The sequence below is a fragment of the Nycticebus coucang genome, chromosome 16 (assembly GCF_027406575.1).
Source record: "Nycticebus coucang isolate mNycCou1 chromosome 16, mNycCou1.pri, whole genome shotgun sequence".
In the NCBI taxonomy this organism is placed as follows: domain Eukaryota; kingdom Metazoa; phylum Chordata; class Mammalia; order Primates; family Lorisidae; genus Nycticebus; species Nycticebus coucang.
This window is the reverse complement of record NC_069795.1, coordinates 94,138,787-94,158,527: the sequence shown is the minus strand read 5'-3', so window position 1 is coordinate 94,158,527 and position 19,741 is coordinate 94,138,787. Positions and strand designations below refer to the sequence as shown.

The window sequence follows — 19,741 nt, the reverse complement described above, 5'->3', positions numbered from 1 at the left end:
GAGACTGCTAGAGCCTTGGGCTCTCTGCAAAAGTCACTGGGCACCCAGCACTCCCAGAACCGTGCACACCACCCCCAGCCCTGTTGCTGGATCTGGGTGTGTCACAAACCGGAGCTGCTTCCACAACCAGAACTCCCTAGCTAGAACAGCCCCAGAGGAACTACACAGGGTCACTCCCTACAAAGATCCAGTAACAATAGAGTGATCCTGCTGGGGTCTAATCTTGGAGAGACACCTCCCCAACTCTGAGGACAGCCAGAGGCAATGGTGAAAAACAATCATGAGGTGAAATCAACAGAAAAACTCTGGCAATATGAATAATCAGAATAGATCAACTGCCCCAAGGATCAATGGGGCAGAAACAGCACAAGACCCCATGCACAAACAAATAGCTGAGATGTCAGAAATTGAATTCAGGATCTGGATAGCAAATAAGATTGAATTAGAATTCCAAAAGTTATCTCAAGAATTCAACGGATTCAAAGTCCAAATGACCAAAGATTTTGACACATTGAGACAAGAAGTTGCATCCCTCAAAGATCTGAAAAACACAGTAGAATCCCTCAGTAACAGAATGGAGCAAGCAGAAGAAAGGATTTCTGACATTGAAGACAAAGCTTTCAAACGCTCCCAAACCCTCAAAGAAGAAGAGAAATGGAGAGCAAAAACAGACCACTCTCTCAGAGAGCTCTTGGATAATTTGAAGAAAACCAATATTCGTCTTATAGGGATCCCCGAAAGTGATGAAGTGGCTTCACAAAGCACAGAGTCTCTTCTCCATGAGATTATGAAGGAGAACTTTCCAGACATGCCAAGAGACTCCAAAATTCAGATAGCAGACAGTTTCAGAACTCCAGCATAACTCAACCCAAATAAGACATACCCCAGACACATCATAATCAATTTCACTAAAGTTAATATGAAGGAGAAAATTCTGAAAGCTGCCAGATGAAAGAAAACCATTACCTACAAGGGGAAGAATATCAGAATAACTGCAGATCTCTCTGCTGAAACCTTTCAAGCTAGAAGAGGATGGTCATCGACTTTTAATCTCCTAAAACAAAACAACTTTCAACCCAGGATCCTGTACCCAGCTAAACTGAGCTTTATATATGACGGAGAAATTAAATACTTCAACGACATTCACATGTTGAAGAAATTTGCTACAACTAAACCAGCTCTCCAGGACATTCTTAGACCTATCCTCCATAAAGACCAGCATAATTCTCCACCACAAAAGTAAACCCACCCAAAAAATTTTTGATCAAATTCCAACTTCCACAGTCGCAAAAGGATTAAAAATGTCCACCGGTCTCTCAAAAGGCTTATCAATACTCTCAATTAATGTGAATGGTTTAAATTGTCCTCTAAAGAGGCATAGGTTGGCAGACTGGATACAAAAACTCAAGCCAGATATCTGCTCCATCCAAGAACCGCATCTTACATTAAAAGACAAATATAGACTCAAGATGAAGGGATGGTCATCTATATTCCAGGCAAATGGAAAGCAGAAAAAAGCAGGCATTGCAATCCTGTTCGCAGACGCAATAGGCTTTAAACCAACCAAAATAATTAAGCATAAGGATGGACACTTCATATTTGTTAAAGGTAATACTCAATATGATGAGACCTCAATTTTTAATATTTTTGCACCCAACCACAATGCACCTCAATTTATAAGAAAATTCTAACAGACATGAGCAACTCGATTTCCTCCACTTCCATAGTAGTTGGAGATTTTAACACCCCTTTGTCCTGGATAGATCCTCCAAAAAGAAGCTAAGCAAAGAAATTTTAGATTTAAACTCAACCATTCAACATCTGGACTTAACAGACATCTACAGAACATTTCATCCCAAAAAAACTGAAAACACATTCTTCTCATCAGCCCATGGAACATACTCCAAAATCGACCACATCCTAGGCCACAAATCTAACCTCAGCAAATTTTAAAAAATAGAAATTATTCCTTGCATCTTCTCAGACCATCATGGAATAAAAGTTGAACTAAATAACAACAGGAACCTGTATACCCATACAAAAACATGGAAGCTAAACAACCTTATGCTGAGGGATACATGGGTTATAGACGAGATTAAGAAGGAAATCACCATATTTTTGGAACAAAACAACAATCAAGACATGAATTACCAGAACCTCTGGGATACTGCAAAGGCAGTCCTAAGAGGGAAATTTATAGCACTGCAAGCCTTCCTCAAGAAAACGGAAAGAGAAGAAGTCAATAATTTAATGGAACATCTCAAGCAACTGGAGAAAGAAGAATACTTCAACCCCAAACGCAGCAGAAGAAAAGAAATAACCAAAATCAGAGCAGAATTAAATGAAATTGAAAACAAAAGAATTATACAACAGATCAATAAATCTAAAAGCTGGTTTTTTGAAAAGATCAATAAAACAGATAAAACTTTGGCCAACCTAACCAGGAAAAAAAGAGTAAAATCTCTAATTTCATCAATCAGAAAAGGTAATGATGAAATAACAACAGACCCCTCAGAAATTCAAAAAATCCTTAACGAATACTACAAGAAACTCTACTCTCACAAATACGAAAATCTGAAAGAAATCGACCAATACCTGGAAGCACGCCACCTACCAAGACTTAGCCAGAACAAAGTGGAAATGTTGAACAGGCCTATATCAAGTTCTGAAATAGCATCAACTATACAAAATCTCAGTAAAAAGAAAAGCCCAGGACCAGATGGCTTTACGTCAGAATTCTACCAAACATTTAAAGTAGAACTAGTACCTATACTTCTAAACCTCTTCCAAAATATAGAAAAAGAAGGAATATTACCCAGTACATTCTACGAAGCAAACATCACCTTGATCCCCAAACCAGGGAAAGACCCAACAAGAAAAGAAAATTATAGACCAATATCACTAATGAATATAGATGCTAAAATACTCAATAAGATCCTAACAAACAGAATCCAACAACACATCAAAAAAATTATACACCATGACCAAGTCGGATTTATCCGAGGGTCTCAAGGCTGGGTCAATATACGTAAATCTATCAATGTAATTCAACACATAAACAAACTTAAAAATAAAGACCATATGATTTTTTCAATTGATGCAGAAAAAGCTTTTGATAATATCCAGCATCCCTTCATGATCAGAGCACTTAAGAAAATTGGTATAGAAGGGACATTTCTTAAACTAATAGAGGCCATCTACAGCAAACCCACAGCCAATATCGTATTGAATGGAGTTAAATTGAAATCATTTCCACTTAGATCGGGAATCAGGCAAGGTTGCCCATTGTCTCCATTGCTCTTTAACATTGTAATGGAAGTTTTAACCATTGCAATTAGGGAAGAAAAGGCGATCAAGGGTATCCACATAGGGTCAGAAGAGATTAAACTTTCACTCTTTGAAGATGATATGATCGTATATCTGGAAAACACTAGGGATTCTACTACAAAACTTTTAGAAGTGATCAAGGAATATAGCAATGTCTCAGGCTACAAAATCAACACCCATAAATCTGTACCCTTTATATATACCAACAATAACCAAGCCGAACAAACAGTCAAGGACTCTATTCCTTTCACAGTAGTGCCAAAGAAGATGAAATATTTGGGAGTATACCTAACAAAGAACGTGAAAGATCTCTATAAAGAGAACTATGAAACTCTAAGAAAAGAAATAGCCGAAGATGTTAACAGATGGAAAAACATACCATGCTCATGGCTGGGAAGAATCAACATTGTTAAAATGTCCATACTGCCCAAAGCAATATATAATTTTAATGCAATTCCTATTAAAGCTCCATTGTCATACTTTAAAGATCTTGAAAAAATAATACTTCGTTTTATATGGAATCAGAAAAAAACCTCAAATAGCCAAAACATAAAAACAAAGCAGGAGGAATCACACTACCAGACCTGAGACGGTACTATAAATCCATAGTGATCAAAACAGCATGGTACTGGCACAAAAGCAGAGAAGTAGATGTCTGGAACAGAACAGAGAACCAAGAGATGGATCCAGCTACTTACCGTTACTTGATCTTTGACAAGCCAATTAAAAACATTCAGTAGGGAAAAGATTCCCTATTTAACAAATGGTGCTGGGTAAACTGGCTGGCAACCTGTAGAAAATTGAAACTGGACACACACCTTTCACCATTAACTAAGATAGACTCTCACTGGATAAAAGATTTAAACTTAAGACATGAAACTATAAAAATACTTGAAGAAAGTGCAGGGAAAACTCTTGAAGGAATCAGCCTAGGTGAATATTTTACGAGGAGGACTCCCCAGGCAATTGAAGCAGTATCAAAAATACACTACTGGGACCTGATCAAACTAAAAAGCTTCTGCACAGCCAAGAACACAGCAAGCAGACAGCCCTCAGAATGGGAGAAAATATTTGCAGGTTATACCTCTGATAAAGGCCTAATAACAAGAATCCACAGAGAACTCAAACGTATTAACAAGAAAAGAACATGTGACCCCATCTCAGGATGGGCAAGGGACTTGAAGAGAAACTTCTCTAAAGAAGACCGATGCAAGATCTACAAACACATGAAAAAAGCTCATCATCCTTAATCATCAGAGAAATGCAAATCAAAACTACTCTGAGATATCACCTAACCCCAGTAAGAGTAGCCCACATAACAAAATCCCAAAACCAGAAATGTTGGCGTGGATGTGGAGGAAAGGGCACACTCCTACACTGCTGGTGGGAATGCCCACTAATATGTTCCTTCTGGAAGGATGTTTGGAGAACACTTAGAGACCTAAAAATAGACCTGCCATTCGATCCTATAATTCCTTTACTAGGTTTATACCCAGAAGACCAAAAGTCACAATATAACAAAGACATCTGTACCAGAATGTTTATTGCAGCCCAATTCATAATTGCTAAGTCATGGAAGAAGCCCAAGTGCCCATCAACCCACGAATGGACTAGCAAATTGTGGTACATGTATACCATGGAATATTATGCAGCCTTAAAGAAAGATGGAGACTTTACCTCTTTCATGTTTACATGGATGGAGCTGGAACACATTCTTCTTAGCAAAGTATCTCAGGAATGGAAGAAAAAGTATCCAATGTACTCAGCCCTACTATGAAGCTAAATTATAGCTTTCACATGAAGACTATAACCCAACTATAGCACAAGACTATGGGGAAAGGGCCAAGGAAGGGAAAAGGAGGGGGGAGGTTTGGGTGGAGGGAGGGTAATGGGTGGAGCCACATCTATGGTGCATCTTAGAATGGGTGCAGGCGATTGCACTAATGTACACAGCTACAATTTAACAATAAAAAAATAAATAAACAAATCCAAGGCACTTTGGACAACCACGTGTAAGTCAGGGAATCAGTATTACTTGAATCACAAATGTACCTGTTGACTTTCTCTTGTTCCACAATTCAGAAGTGGCAAAATACAGTCTTTGGGGAGCACAGGGGCACTGCCATAAGCAAATAATCTTTATAAAATCACATTTCTAGATAGATATGGAGTCAGTTTTGTAAAACATTTACCAAAACTATTAAATTCTGCTACAAATGTGATTTTCAAATAATGAAGTGATTTACATTTGAAATAATGAGTTAAATACAAAAAAGGAAAATAGAGCTTAATATTACAAAGACCAACGTCCCCTTTACCGAAGCACAGTTGTCTATGTCTTGATCTCTCTTCTGCATCTGCTCTATTGTATTCTCCCACTGTTGAACGAGTTCTTGCCTTTCAGTATGAATCTTGCGAAAATCTTGTGCTGCTTTATCCAATTCTAACTGTCAAAGAGAAAGCCAACACTTTTTAGTGAGTTTAAATGCTTTGGCAAACATTACCTTCAAAATTAAGAAATAAAAACCTTCACTAAACTAACCTGTGCACTTAAAGTCTCTGTAAGTTCTTTGTCAAGTAACTTTCTTCTGTGATGACATTCCAAAGTTAGTCTCTCTAACTGCAGGGTCAGCACCTATGATGTCGTTACATACAAAGCATACAAAAATATTTATAAGTATCATTTTATTAATTTAAAGGCATTAGTATATCTAACATTAAAGATTATTACTTTACACACATACCTAGTTGACATGTTGACACATACCTATGTTTTAGCATACTACCCTTATCTTTAAATCCCAAAGAGCTAATCTAATGTGTTTGTATATATCTAATGAAAACTCAATTTTTTCTAAAATGACTTTTAATACATGTTAAGGTAAGTTAGAAAAAAGATTACAATTTGCCATTTGAAATTATTTAAAATAATGTATTTTGTATTAAATGTACTAGAAAATAGCATGTTTTATAATACTAACCTTGTTAGTATCACCAGATATAATTTTAAATAGATTTTAAGTGACAGTTTCCACAATTATCATCAATAGCACTATGATCTCAAATCAGCAAAAACTATATGTAATATTCAAAGTATATTTTATATGAAATAGCTGAAATAAACATACATAATCCTGATACAAAACTTTCTTTTCTGAAATGCTTTTGAGAATCAGGGCATTCTTAACATGAGGTCCATGGATCACTAAAGGGTCCAAGAACTTCAGAAGACCTGTGAAATAGTCAGCAAAATCTTATAGTCACTTTTTTACAGAGAGGATACTCGGCTTTATTAAATCCTCAAAAAGTCATTAACTCAAAAATGTTTAAACATTTCTGTTTAAAAATCATAAGTACTGGGCAGCGCCTGTGGCTCAAGGAGTAGGGTGCCTGCCCCATATACTGGAGGTGGCGGATTCAAACCCGGCCCCAGCCAAAAACTGTAACAACAACCACAAAAAAAATCATAAGTACAATTTTAGGTAAATAAGTTGGCAAACTACAGAGAAAACCTAAAAATATAATTTTTAATTTCTCACCCTAATTTTATTATCATCTTGTTTTGCATACTTCTGAAGAGTGAGGGCATCACTATCTTTATGAGCTGATTCTTCTAACCAAGCCTCCAATGCTTGCTGGTCCCAGTTCATTTGACATTTCAAACCATCCATTTTCTGAGTAGCTTTAAATATTCCATTCTAATTTCCAAAGAAAAGGGGGAAAAGGAGATTGTAAAACATTATTTAGTATAACCAAAATAAAATAAAACATTAGACGTGACAGAACATATTAAACCCTACTTCTGCCTTTTAGATGTTTATAAAGTACTCTGATTATGTAACTATTATACTCGTATTTTTTTTTTTAAGACAGAATCTCACTCTGTCACCCTGGGTAGAGTGCTGTGGTGTCATAGCTCATAGCAACCTCAAACTCTTGGCCTCAAGCAATCCTCCTGCCTCAGTCTTCTGGGTAGCTAGGACTACAGGTACCTACCAGAACACCCAGGTATTTTTAGAGACAAGATCTCAGCCTTGCTTGGGCTGGTCTCAAACTCTTGAGCTTAAGCAATCCACCCATCTCAGCCTCCCAGAGTGCTAGGATTACAGGCGTAAGCCACAGCATCCAGTCTTCATACTTGTATTTTAATTCTTTTTTTTTTTTTAAGACAGAGCCTCAAGCTGTGGCCCTGGGTAGAGTGCTGTGGCATCACAGCTCACAGCAACCTCCAACTCCTGGGCTCAAGCGATTCTCCTGCCTCTGCCTCCCAAGTAGCCTGCCACAAGCACCCACCAAAGCATCCTGCTATTTTTTTTGTTGCAGCCATCATTGTCGTTCGGCAGCCCAGGCTGGATTCAAACCTGCCAGCTCAGGTGTATGTGGCTGGCACCTTAGCCGCTTACGAGCAGTAAGCCTGTGTTTTAATTCTCTAGTTGTAAAATAGAGGAAGGATGATTATATTAATTAAAGTCAAGAACAGCAGTTCAGCTAAAGTTCACTCAAAAAGGCTTTAGGCTTTAGGATAGCTCCCTATTAGTTCTTTCACCAAAGTCACCCTAAATATATATGGAATCTTAGTTAAAATAATATGCTAACTCAAACCCAAGACAAACTCCTGTCAGCCCTATTGCCAATCATATTGTTACTGTCATATGTTATTGTCTCTTACATAGAAATTTTAGAAGCACTCCTAATTGAAGTAAACACAGTAAAGGAGATAAAAATATTTCCATAAATTTGGTCATTTAACAAACCTAGGTTCATAAGAGAAAACAGAAAACAATAGATAAACAAATATAAATGATAAATATGCAATTATTATTATATAAAAACACATTTAAAAATTATAATAAATTGGGCGGCGCCTGTGGCTCAGTGAGTAGGGCGCCGGCCCCATATGCCGAGGGTGGCGGGTTCAAACCCAGCCCCGGCCAAATTGCAACAAAAAAAAAATAGCCGGGCGTTGTGGCAGGCGCCTGTAGTCCCAGCTGCTCGGGAGGCTGAGGCAAGAGAATCGCGGAAGCCCAGGAGTTAGAGGTTGCTGTGAGCCGTGTGACGCCACGGCACTCTACCGAGGGCGGTACAGTGAGACTCTGTCTCTACCAAAAAAAAAAAAGAAAAAAAATTATAATAAATTATATCTGTCTGTCTGTATGTATATATATATATGTGTGTGTGTTATATATTTATAAAAAGAAGTAGTATATATATATGTATGTATATGGGGTGCCAAAAAAAGTATACACATTTTAAGAGATATGATCTGTGTATTACTTTTTGAAATGGAATTGAATTAGAGTAGCAATGTTTTTAGTATGACATTTGCTCAAAAGATGGTATTAGTAGAATGCTAGTGTCACCATGAGACAGGATAGCTTTTTCTCTTAAAATATGTATACTTTTTTGGCATCCTCTGTATACAATGAGAATTTAGAAAGAACACCAAATCAAGTTAAAACCAAAAACTACAGAAGAGAGAAGTAGTTAAAGTAGTTTAATGTTAGAGTCACAAAGCTGGCTAATTAACATGAAAAGGAAACATTTTTAATAAAATCTGAAATTAAAAGTGATTTGTTTAATGTAGTTGTTAAAAATATAACACTTGCATATAAATCATGCCTAATATTTTATAACAGGTAGCCAGCATTGCACTTTGCACACACTAAGTCTCAATAACAGGGAAAAATATAATATTCTATTACTGTTTTGTTCAAATCACTACTCTATGTTCCTTCATTGTTCAAAAAAAAAAAAAAAAAAAACGTAAGTAAATACCAGGAAACTAATGAACGCCTTTCCTACACAGAAAGAAAATCAGGGCTCATTTGGTGAGGGAAGAAGGGGCAGTGGCACAGAATTTTAAGTAATGTTTCAACACGTACTTCTTTATCATTTTTCTTTTCCTGGATAGAGGTCATCTCATTCTCTAGGCGCTGGATTTCATTTTTCACTCGTCCCAATTCCCTTTGAGCAATAGCCTTGAAATGTTCTTCACTTTTAATCTCATGCTCCCTTGCGTTGTAAAGAGACTACAGGATAATATACAAGATAAAAGACTTGTTAAATTTTAACATTTTAAAATATAATAACCATTATACAAAAAACCCCAAAGTTGCCACAAAACACTTAGATTAAGTTCTATTAAGTACTCTGAAACCTACACTCACGAGACTGTAATTACAGAGCAGTTGGTCAGTGAAGTGTAGTAGGAAAAAAGATTACCAGCAATTTTCAGATATTATGTTAATCTAAGAAAACTAAAACAATAAACCATGTTACCAAAGTTTATCTAGTGGAGACTTCAAAGCTGTAACTCAATTGGGTGAAAAAATAATTGATAAATGAGATATTTATATGTATTGATCGCATACTCTAATTTATTGACATAATTTCTTTAATTATTTAAACTCTGATAGTTATAAATATCCCCTAGAATATATTAATACACAATCATGCCTTTGTATTAATTTATATTTAACAAAAGAGTCTCAACTACTGATCTTATGGTGGTTCAAAGTTATTAATTTTACAGAATTAAAGCTACTAGTGCTATAGGAGGCTTATTGTCTTTTATTCTATTCTATTTAACCAAGGTTGAATGGCAATAAGATTTAACTACAGAGAATCTCTGTCCCTCAAATCTCCAACTCCATGGTTTAATAACTTGAGGAAAAGTGTTGTCTCAAATAGTTTGTCGATTCATCATACCTGGATTTAAGAAGCCTAAGCACTGTTTTTAAAAGTTCATTAAATTTGTAATTTTCAAATAAGATGTGTAAGCCATGAAATATTAACTTATAGTGATTATAAATTGCTTTTAAAAACATGGCTTTGCTTATTTTTAAAATTACATATTTTTTTAAAATGCATTTTTTAAAAATAATTGTGATAGCAGTTAGTAAACTTTGCAAAGTTGATTTGACAACCTGTCTGGCATAGAATTCCTATGTTTGAATATTATTTATAAAATAGAAGTTTATAAACTCACTACAAGTTTTAATTTTTATTATATTTGTGTTAATCTTTCTAAAATGTATTATACTTTCCCCATTTGTCTTAAATATAATTTAACATTTTAATCTCAAGATTATTATTATAAATTTCAATTCTTGAACTATGCTGAAATATCACATGTGTGGACTATTATTCTACACTTGATATGGCTCCAGTGGGTTGTGCTGAAAAATTTAAAAGGAGATGAAAATTTTGTCACTTATTAAATTAGGTCTGTTTCTGCTTATAGCCATCATTTTTCACTGCCATCACTATACCCTTCTCAAATAATCTGCTGCCTAACATTATATAAGATTGTTTGAGCGATGATTTCCCCTTTTATTTGAATAAACTTTTGTTTAAAATTAATGGCTGTAGTTAGTTCCTCAGAGCTTTCTTTTCAACCTACTTTCAGGTTCAAGATTATGTTCACAATAGTTTAATTACATTAAAGTTTCCATTACAGCTGTCAAATAAAATCAGAGGTAAATGCACTGTGAAATGTTCCATGACTACCCATGACATGATCAATATAAATTTCAATATTACTATACCTGTGTAAATGAGAACTCTTGATTAACATTTTTGAAGTGAGATGCCATAGCCTTAATTCGATCTTCATAGTCATGTAACTGAGTTTGCAAGTTTGCTCTTTCATTCTGCAGCTTTAACAACTATAAATAATAAATGCCATGATTAACCAAAGTCTTGTTAAGTTTTACCATATTAAAGGACCTAAAATTAAAAGAAAATTAAATCTTCATTTATTTTGCATCTTAGTCAATTTGGACTGCTACAAGAATACCATAGACCGGGTGGCTTAAACAACAGAAATTTATTCCTCACAATTCTGAAGGCTGGTAAGTCCAAGATCAAGACACTAGCCCATGTGGTTCATGGAGAGGGCCTCTTCCTGGTCTGCAGACAGATACCTTCTTGCTGTATCCTAATGTGGCAGAGAAAAGAGCATTTTCTCTTTTCTTCCGAGGGCATTAATACCATTGATGAGGGTTCTATCTCTATGATTTATTTACCTCCCAAAGGCCCCATCTCCAAATACTATCATATTGGGGATAGGATTTCATCATATGAATTTTGAGAAGACCCAAACATTCAGTACATAGCACTTTGTTTCTGAAATACCCACATGAACTTCTAAAATCTGCCAGTCTTTTAAATATTATAACATAGTGTTACAAATCAGATAGGAAAATTAGTACCATATTGCACAAACTAGAAATCTCTCTTAGATTTGCAGCAGTGGTAGGATCCATTGCTAAGATGCATCTTTCATATATTTTTATAGGGCAAAAATTAGATTCTATTCCATAATTAAACCGTAAGATTCATATGCAAATAAGAGCATACTAATAACACATAACAAAAACACAGAGAACCATAAATTTGAATAGTTGCTAGGCACCAGGCATAATTTCTTCTATCTGAACTCCTTTTCTAAAAACTCATACATTCAGGCTAAGCATAACAGAACAACTAACTTATATAATTAGAATCTGTTTCTTAATGTATTTTGTTTACCTTAAAATGATAACAACTCTGAGTAGAAAGAAAACAATGTAAATGTTAAATGAATAAACAAAATAAACCTTTGGGAAATTACAGTACTGATTCTCAGAAACATTAGAATATGTGACCCCTCAAATCAGCATAAAAGCTCAACAAAATAAAACTAGTTTTCCTTATAGTCTTGAGCTACAGTCCCCAAAGTTAGGACACCTCCCAGGGGTGCACAACACAATCCACTGAAGTGTGAAAGAAAATATTTAATTCCCTCTTGTGTCTCCTTGGCTGACTTTTTAAATTTATTAAGATGAATTCTTAGTTTCTTTACTTTTTGTCTTATTGATATAACAATAAAGGCATGTGACTTGGCACAGTGGTTCATGCTTATAATCTCAGTGCTTTGGAAGGCTGAGGTGGGAGGATTCCTATGTACTGAATGTGGCCAAGAGTTTGAGACCAGCCTGGCACTTTGTTGTGGAACCAGCCCCAAACCTCACTGTGGTTCTTTCCCAGTGCTTGGCAAAGCTGGGAGAAGGACAATGAAAAGACGAGGGATCTTTGCTAATTATTGTGAGGCTTCAGCAAACACCAAGACCCAGGGCTAGCTGTATATTTATTTCATACATCTAGCAGGGGAAGACCAAAATCTTTACATCCTAATTCTTGTTGGGCTTGCATTCCCCAATTAAACTATGTCTTAAACTAGCTACTTCAGTCAAACTGATTCACTTCTTACTTATATCATTCTAAGTTATTTATGATTCTAACACAAACAGAACATGGGACAGAGAATACAATCCAGGAGTAGGATATAAAAGAAGACCCTGATTAGGTCAACACACAAATCACAGGAGTGTCAATTAACACTCAAGAACACTTGCGCTCAGAAGGACTGACGCATTTTTTTTTTTTTTTTTTTTGCAGTTTTTGGCCAGGGCCAGGTTTGAACCCACCACCTCCGGTATCTGATGCCAGCGCCTTGCTCCTTGAGCCACAGACTGACACTTCTGACCAAACCAAGGTGACAGAAGAAAGGAAATATTTTTCCCTTTCTCAATGCAGAGCAACTGTTGTGCTCTTTAATGAGGTTTAAACATTCTGCATTCCCTAACTCCCCCAAAGCACTCACTCTACCTGAGAGGGCAGCCCCATAGGGAGACTCTCTCCTACAAAAAAATTGTTTAAATTTCCTGGGCATGGTGGCACATGCTGATAGTCCTAGCTACTTGGGAAGATGAGGCAAGAGTATTACTTGAGCTCAGAAGCTGGAAGTTTACAGTGAGCTATGATCACGTCACTGCACTCCAGCCTGGGTGACAGAGGGAAACCCTGTCTCCAAAAAATAATTTTAAAAAGGTATTAGAAGCTACAAGTTTTCTCATTTAAGATTTTTACTGTTTCCCATGGATCTGGTCATGAAACAGTCTCCTTTTATTATTTTTCCTTTCCATTTCTTTTTTCTTTTAGCAGTAAATTTATTTTTTATTATTTTTAAATTTTTATTGTTGAGGATTCATTGAGGGTACAAAGAACCAGGTTACACTGCTTGTATTTGTTAGGTCAAATCCTCTTATAATTGTTTTTTTTCCTTTTCAATATCTTTAATAAAGGGCCATCCAGAAATATATTTCTGAGAAACATGCCTAAGTAATTAAGATAGAGGATCATTTTTAAATTATTTAATAAATAATTTTTAAATAATATTTAAAAATAATTTTAGAAAGATTTGTAAAGTATTTATCATAAATTCTATTGGCTTAGGATGAAAAATGAGATGTGATCTATAAAATTTCTATCGTATAGCATTTTAAGGACACAAAGTTGTTTTAATTGTGGTAAAATATACACAAGATATAATTTTCCATTTTAACCATTTTTATGTGTATTCAGTGGTATTAAGTAAATTCATATTGTTGTGCAACCATTACCACCATCCATCTCCAGAACTTCTTCATTTTTCCTAACTGAAACTCTACCTACAAAACACTAACTCCCCATTCCTCACTCCTCTCAGGCTCCAGCAACCACCATTCTTGGTACCTCAACTGAGCTCAATCACACAAAATTTGTCCTTTTCCTCCTGGCTTATTCACTTAGCATAATGCTTTCAAGATTTAATCACTTTTAATGCAATAAGGTTTATGCTTGGTCTAGTACATGATCTACTCTTGTAAATGTTTTATAAACATTTTTATAGCATATATTCTCTATTCAAAGGATATACACTGTTTTTTATTGTATTATTCATATGCTTATATCTTTATTTTTGTGTACTAGAGTTGTCTAATTCTGAGGACCTCATTAAGGAAGTATCTCATTAAAACTATATTTTTTTGCAGGTTTTTTTTTTTTTCCTCCTGTGCCAGGTTTGAACCCACCACCTCCAATACATGGGGCCGGGGCCCTACTCCTTTGAGCCACACACACCACCCATTAAAGTTATATGTTTGTCAAGATGTACTTGGATTTATAGTAGCTGTCACATAAATATGTACACAGCTATTGTGTTCATTGATACATACAACTTTAAGACTTACTTGCTTAATCAATCATGCCTTTTATTATTGCATAATGCCCCAAGTGAACTTCTGATTTTTGTATGAAAGAATAATGATTAACTCTTTACAAATTGATAACCCCCCTCCCAGAGCCCCAAAACAATATTCGATAGCTCCTTTCTTAAATAAAAAAGGGCATATAACAATTACCAGATATTTACTGAAAACTTGTATCATGGATACCAAAATAAACAAGATCCCAGAGGAAAAAGATAATTCAGGATACAAAAGATAAGAATTAAACACACATACATACATGCACACAAAATCAGAGATCAGAAAAGATATTTTAGCCCTAAAACAAGATCATAATGCTACAAAAAAGTAACAAGCAAATAACTTGTAAATATAGTTGATCAATATGGTTGCAAAAATAAAACATACAATGGAAAGATCAAACAAAACCCTAAATACTTTCAGAAATATTTTTAAAGGTAATCTCCAGCAAAACTGCTGGAAGAATTTATAGGGCAATGTATTCCAAATTCTGAGGAAAAATGATTTTCAACCTAAAATCTTCTACCTGATAGTCAACCTATCACCAAATATGAAGGTAAAGACAAAATCAGAGATGCAAAGATTCAGAATGTTTAGCTCCCATACACCCATCAAAGGGAGATGCAAGAAACTATTCTATCAAAATAAAGACATTATCCAGGCATAACTTGCCTTATTGTGCTTTGCTTTATTGCATTTCCTAGATATTGTTTTGTACTAATTGAAAGTTTGCAGCACCCCTGTGTTGAGTGGGTCTATCACCACCATTTTTCTAACAGCATGTGCTCACTTTGTGTCTCCATCTCAAATGTTGGTACATTATTATTATATCTTTTATGGTGATCTGTGATCAGTGATCTTTGACATTACCATTGTAATCATTTGGTGACCACGAATTGTCACCATGTAAGAGGGAAAACTTAATAAATATTGTTTGTGTTCTGACTGTGCCACTAACTGGCTGCTCCCTCATCTCTCTCTCCCTCTCTTCAGAGACACAATAAGATTGAAATTAGGCCAATTAATAACTCTACAATAGGCTCTAAGTGTTCAAGTGCAAGGAGGAGTCATATATCTCTTAATTTAAACCAAAAGGTAGAAATGATGAAACTCAGGGAAGAAGGCATGTCAAAAGGAGAGACAGGCAAAAAAACTGGGCCTCTTGAACAAAACAGTCAAGTTATGAATGCAAAGGAAATGTTCTTGAAGGAAATTAAAATGCTGTTCCAGTGAACACACAAATGATGAGAAAGCAAAACAACCTATGGCTGCTATGGAGAAAGTTATAAAACTCCAGACAGAAGATCACACCAGCCACAACTTTCACTTAAGCCAGAGCCTATTCCAGAGCAAGGCCCTAACTCTCTTCAATTTTATGAAGGCTGAGAGAGGAAAGGAAGCTGCAAAAGAAACATTTGAAACTAGCAGAGGTTGGTTCATGAGAAGAAAGGAAGAAGGCATCTTCACAGCATAAAAGTGCAAAGTGAAGTAGCCAGTTCTGACATAGAAGGTACAGCAAGTTATCTTGAAGATCTTGTTAAGATCATTGATGAAAGTGGTTACATCAAGTAACCAATTTCAATGTAGACAAAATGGCTTTATATTGGAGGAAGAAGCCATCTAGGACTTTTATAGTTAAATAGGAGAAGTCAATGACTGGTTTCAAAGCTTCAAAGAACAGGCTGACTCTCCTGTTCAGGACTAATGCAGCTGGTGACTTTAATTTGAAGCCATTGTTCATTTGTAATTATAAAAATCCAAAGGCCCTTCAAATTATGCTAATTCTATTCTTGTTGCTATATCCATGGAAAGCCTGCATGCCAGAACATCTCTTTACAGGATGTTTGCTGAATCTTTTAAGCCCACTGTTGAGAACTACTGATCAAAAAAAAGAAATTCCTTTCAAAATATTATCATTCCTTGGCAATGCACCTGATCACCCCAGAGTTCTGATGGAGGTGTACAAGGAGATTAATGTTGTTTTCATGCCTGCTAACACAGCTTCTATTCTGTAGCCCATAGATCAAGAAATGCATTTCGTTATACTGTACCTACCTAAGATAATTATTTCTCTGATGAATCTGAGTGAAGCAAATAAAAAACTTTCTAGAAAGAATTTACCATTCTAGATGCTATAAGAATATTCATGATTCATAGGAAGAGGTCAAAATATTGACATTAACAGTTTAGAAGGGGATTCCAACCCTCACTTATTACTTTGAGGAGTTTAAGACTTCAATAAAGGACATAACTTCAGATGTGGTTGAAACAGCAAGAAAACTAGAACTAGAAGCAGACCTGAAGATGTGACTAAATTGCTACAATGTGATGATCCAACTTGAATGGATGAAGAGTTGCTTCTAGTGGATGACCAGAAAAAGTGGTTTCTTGAGATGGAATCTACTCCTAATGAAGAGAATGTGAACACTGTGGAAATGACAACAAGGGATTGAGAATATTACATAAACTTATCTGAGGAAGCAACAACACAGTATGACAAGATTGACTCCAATTTTGAAAAAAGTTCTACTATGGGTAAAATTATATCAAACAGCATTGAATGCTAAAAAAAATATTGCATGAAAGGAAGAGTCAACGAATATGGCAAACTTCACTATTATCTAATTTTAAGAAATATCTACAGGCACCCTAATTTTCAGAAACTACCACCCTGACAGCAACCACCAACATCAAGGCAAGACCCTCCCCCAGCAAAAAGATTACAACTCACTGAAGGCTCAGATGATTGTTAGTATTTTTTAGCAATAAAATGCTTTTTAATTATGGAACTGATATTTTTTAGATGTAATACTATTGCATACTTATATAATAATATAAACATAACTTTTGTATGCACTGGGAAGAAAAAAATTTCCTGTGCCTTACTTTATTACAATATTCACTTTATTGACGCGATCTGGAACCAAACCCAAAAGATCTCTGAGGTATAAGAAAGTAGATATGTGATCTAGGAAATAGTCTCAAACCAGTGGAGAAATAAAGAGATTCCAAAGTTAACAGTTGTGAAAAAGGCCTGTGGGGAAATCAGATCATACTGGAAAATACAGGAATCTAGAAGGAAGGGAGTGGGAAATGGAGGATGTGGAAGAATATCCTGATGATCTAATACTCTTATGTAAGATATATAAGCTTAAAGCATGCAAAGCAAGGATGTAGACTGGCAATCTAGGATGCAGGAATTAAAAGTATAGTACTATGGGTCTTTCATTTTTTTTCTTTTCTTTTCTTTTTTTTTATTAAATCATAGCTGTGTACATTAATGCAATCATGGGGCACCATACACTGGTTTTATAGACCGTTTGACACATTTTCATCACACTGGTTAACAAGGCCTTCCTGGCATTTTCTTAGTTATTATGTTAAGACATTTACATTCTACATTAACTAACTTTCACATATACCCTTGTAAGATGCACCGGTGTAATCCCACCAATTGCCATCCCTCCGCCCACCTCCCGCCCTTCCTTTTCTCCCTTCCCCCTATTCTTGGGTTATAACTGCGTTATAGCTTTCAAGTGAAAGCCACAAATTAGTTTCATAGTAGGGCTGAGTACATTGCATACTTTTTCTTCCATTCTTGAGATACTTTATTAAGAAGAATATGTTCCAGCTCCATCCATGTAAACATGAAAGAGGTAAAGCCTCCATCTTTTTTTAAAGTCTCCAGATCTTTTAAAGTCTCCATCTGCATAACATTCCATGGTGTACATAAATCATAATTTATTAATCTATTAGTGGATCAATGGGCATTTGGGCTTTTTCCATGACTTAGCAATTATGAATTGGGCTGCAATAAGCATTCTGGTACAGATATCTTTGTTATGATGTGATTTTTGGTCTTCTGGGTATATGCCTAGTAGAGGAATTATAGGATTGAATGGCAGATCTATTTTTAGATCTCTAAGTGTTCTCTGAACATCTTTCCAAAAGGAATGTATTAATTGCATTCCCACCAGCAGTGTGAAGTGCTCCCTTTTCTCCACGTCCACGCCAACATCTCTGGTCTTGGGATTTTGTGATATAGGCTAATTTTACTGGAGTTAGATGATATCTCAAAGTAGTTTGATTTGCAATTCTCTGATGATTAAAGATGGTGAGCATTTTTCCATATGTCTGTAGGCCATGCACCTGTCTTCTTCAGAGAAGTTTCTCTTCAAGTCCCTTGCCCAACCTGCGATGGGATCACTTGTTCTTTTCTTGCTTATACGTTTGAGTTCTCTGTGGATTCTGGTTATTAAACCTTTGTTGGAAACATAACCTGCAAATATCTTCTCCTTTGTTTGCTCCCTTTACTTACTGTGTTCTTGGCTGTGCAGAAGCTTTTTAGTTGGATCAGGTCCCAGTAGTGTATTTTTGATACTGCTTCAATTGTGCGGGGGCTCCTCCTCATAAAATACTCACCTAGACCAATTTCTTCAAGGGTTTTCCCTGTACTCTCTTCTAGTATTTTTATAGTTTCATGTCTTAAGTTTAAATCTTTAATCCAGTGAGACTCTATCTTAGTTAATAGTGAAAGGTGTGGGTCCAGTTTCACTCTTCTACAAGTTGCCAGCCAGTTCACCCAGAACCATTTGTTAAATAGGTAATCTTTTCCCCACTGAATGTTTTTAATTGGCTTGTCAAAGATCAGATAACGGTAAGTAGCTGGATTCATCTCTTGGTTCTCTATTCGGTTCCAGACATCTACTTCTCTGTTTTTGTGCCATGCTGTTTTGAATGCTGTTTTGATCACTATGGATTTATTGTACAGTCTGAGGTCTGGTAGTGTGATTCCTCCTGCTTTGTTTTTACTTCTGAGTAATGTCTTGGCTATTCAAGGTTTTTTCTGATTCCAAATAAAACGAAGTATTGTTTTTTCAAGATATTTAAAGTATGACAGTGCAGCTTTAATAGGGATTGCATTAAAATTATATATTGCTTTGGGTACTATGGACATTTTAACAATGTTGATTCTTCCCAGCCATGAGCATGGTATGTTTTTCCATTTGTTAACAGTTTCAGCTATTTCTTTTCTTAGAGTTTCATAGTTCTCTTTATAGAGATCTTTCACGTCCTTTGTTAGATAAACTCCCAAATATTTCATCTTCGTTGGCACTACTATGAATGGAATAGAATCCTTAACTGTTTTTTCAGCTTGACTAATGTTGGTATATATAAAGACTACCGATTTATGAATGTTGATTTTGTAACCTGAGACACTGCTGTATTCCTTGATCACTTCTAAGAGTTTTGTAGTAGAGTGCCTAGTGTTTTCCAGATCATCATATCATCTGTGAAGAGCAAAACTTTGATCTCTTCTGACCCTATATGGATACCCTTGA

At 35.6% G+C, this 19,741-nt stretch overlaps 1 protein-coding gene across 1 annotated transcript in view; it reads right to left on the bottom strand.

Annotated features, from left to right (window-relative positions):
• Positions 1-19,741, bottom strand: part of CCDC39 (coiled-coil domain containing 39) — a 129,104-nt gene that overhangs the window by 78,026 nt on the left and 31,337 nt on the right. The window contains exons 2-6 of the mRNA XM_053565127.1: positions 10,875-10,994; positions 9,210-9,356; positions 6,867-7,025; positions 5,870-5,962; positions 5,646-5,774 (exon numbers count right to left, since the gene is read on the bottom strand). Coding sequence (XP_053421102.1) covers positions 5,646-5,774; positions 5,870-5,962; positions 6,867-7,025; positions 9,210-9,356; positions 10,875-10,994 — 648 coding nt within the window. The remainder of the gene's footprint in view (positions 1-5,645; positions 5,775-5,869; positions 5,963-6,866; positions 7,026-9,209; positions 9,357-10,874; positions 10,995-19,741) is intronic.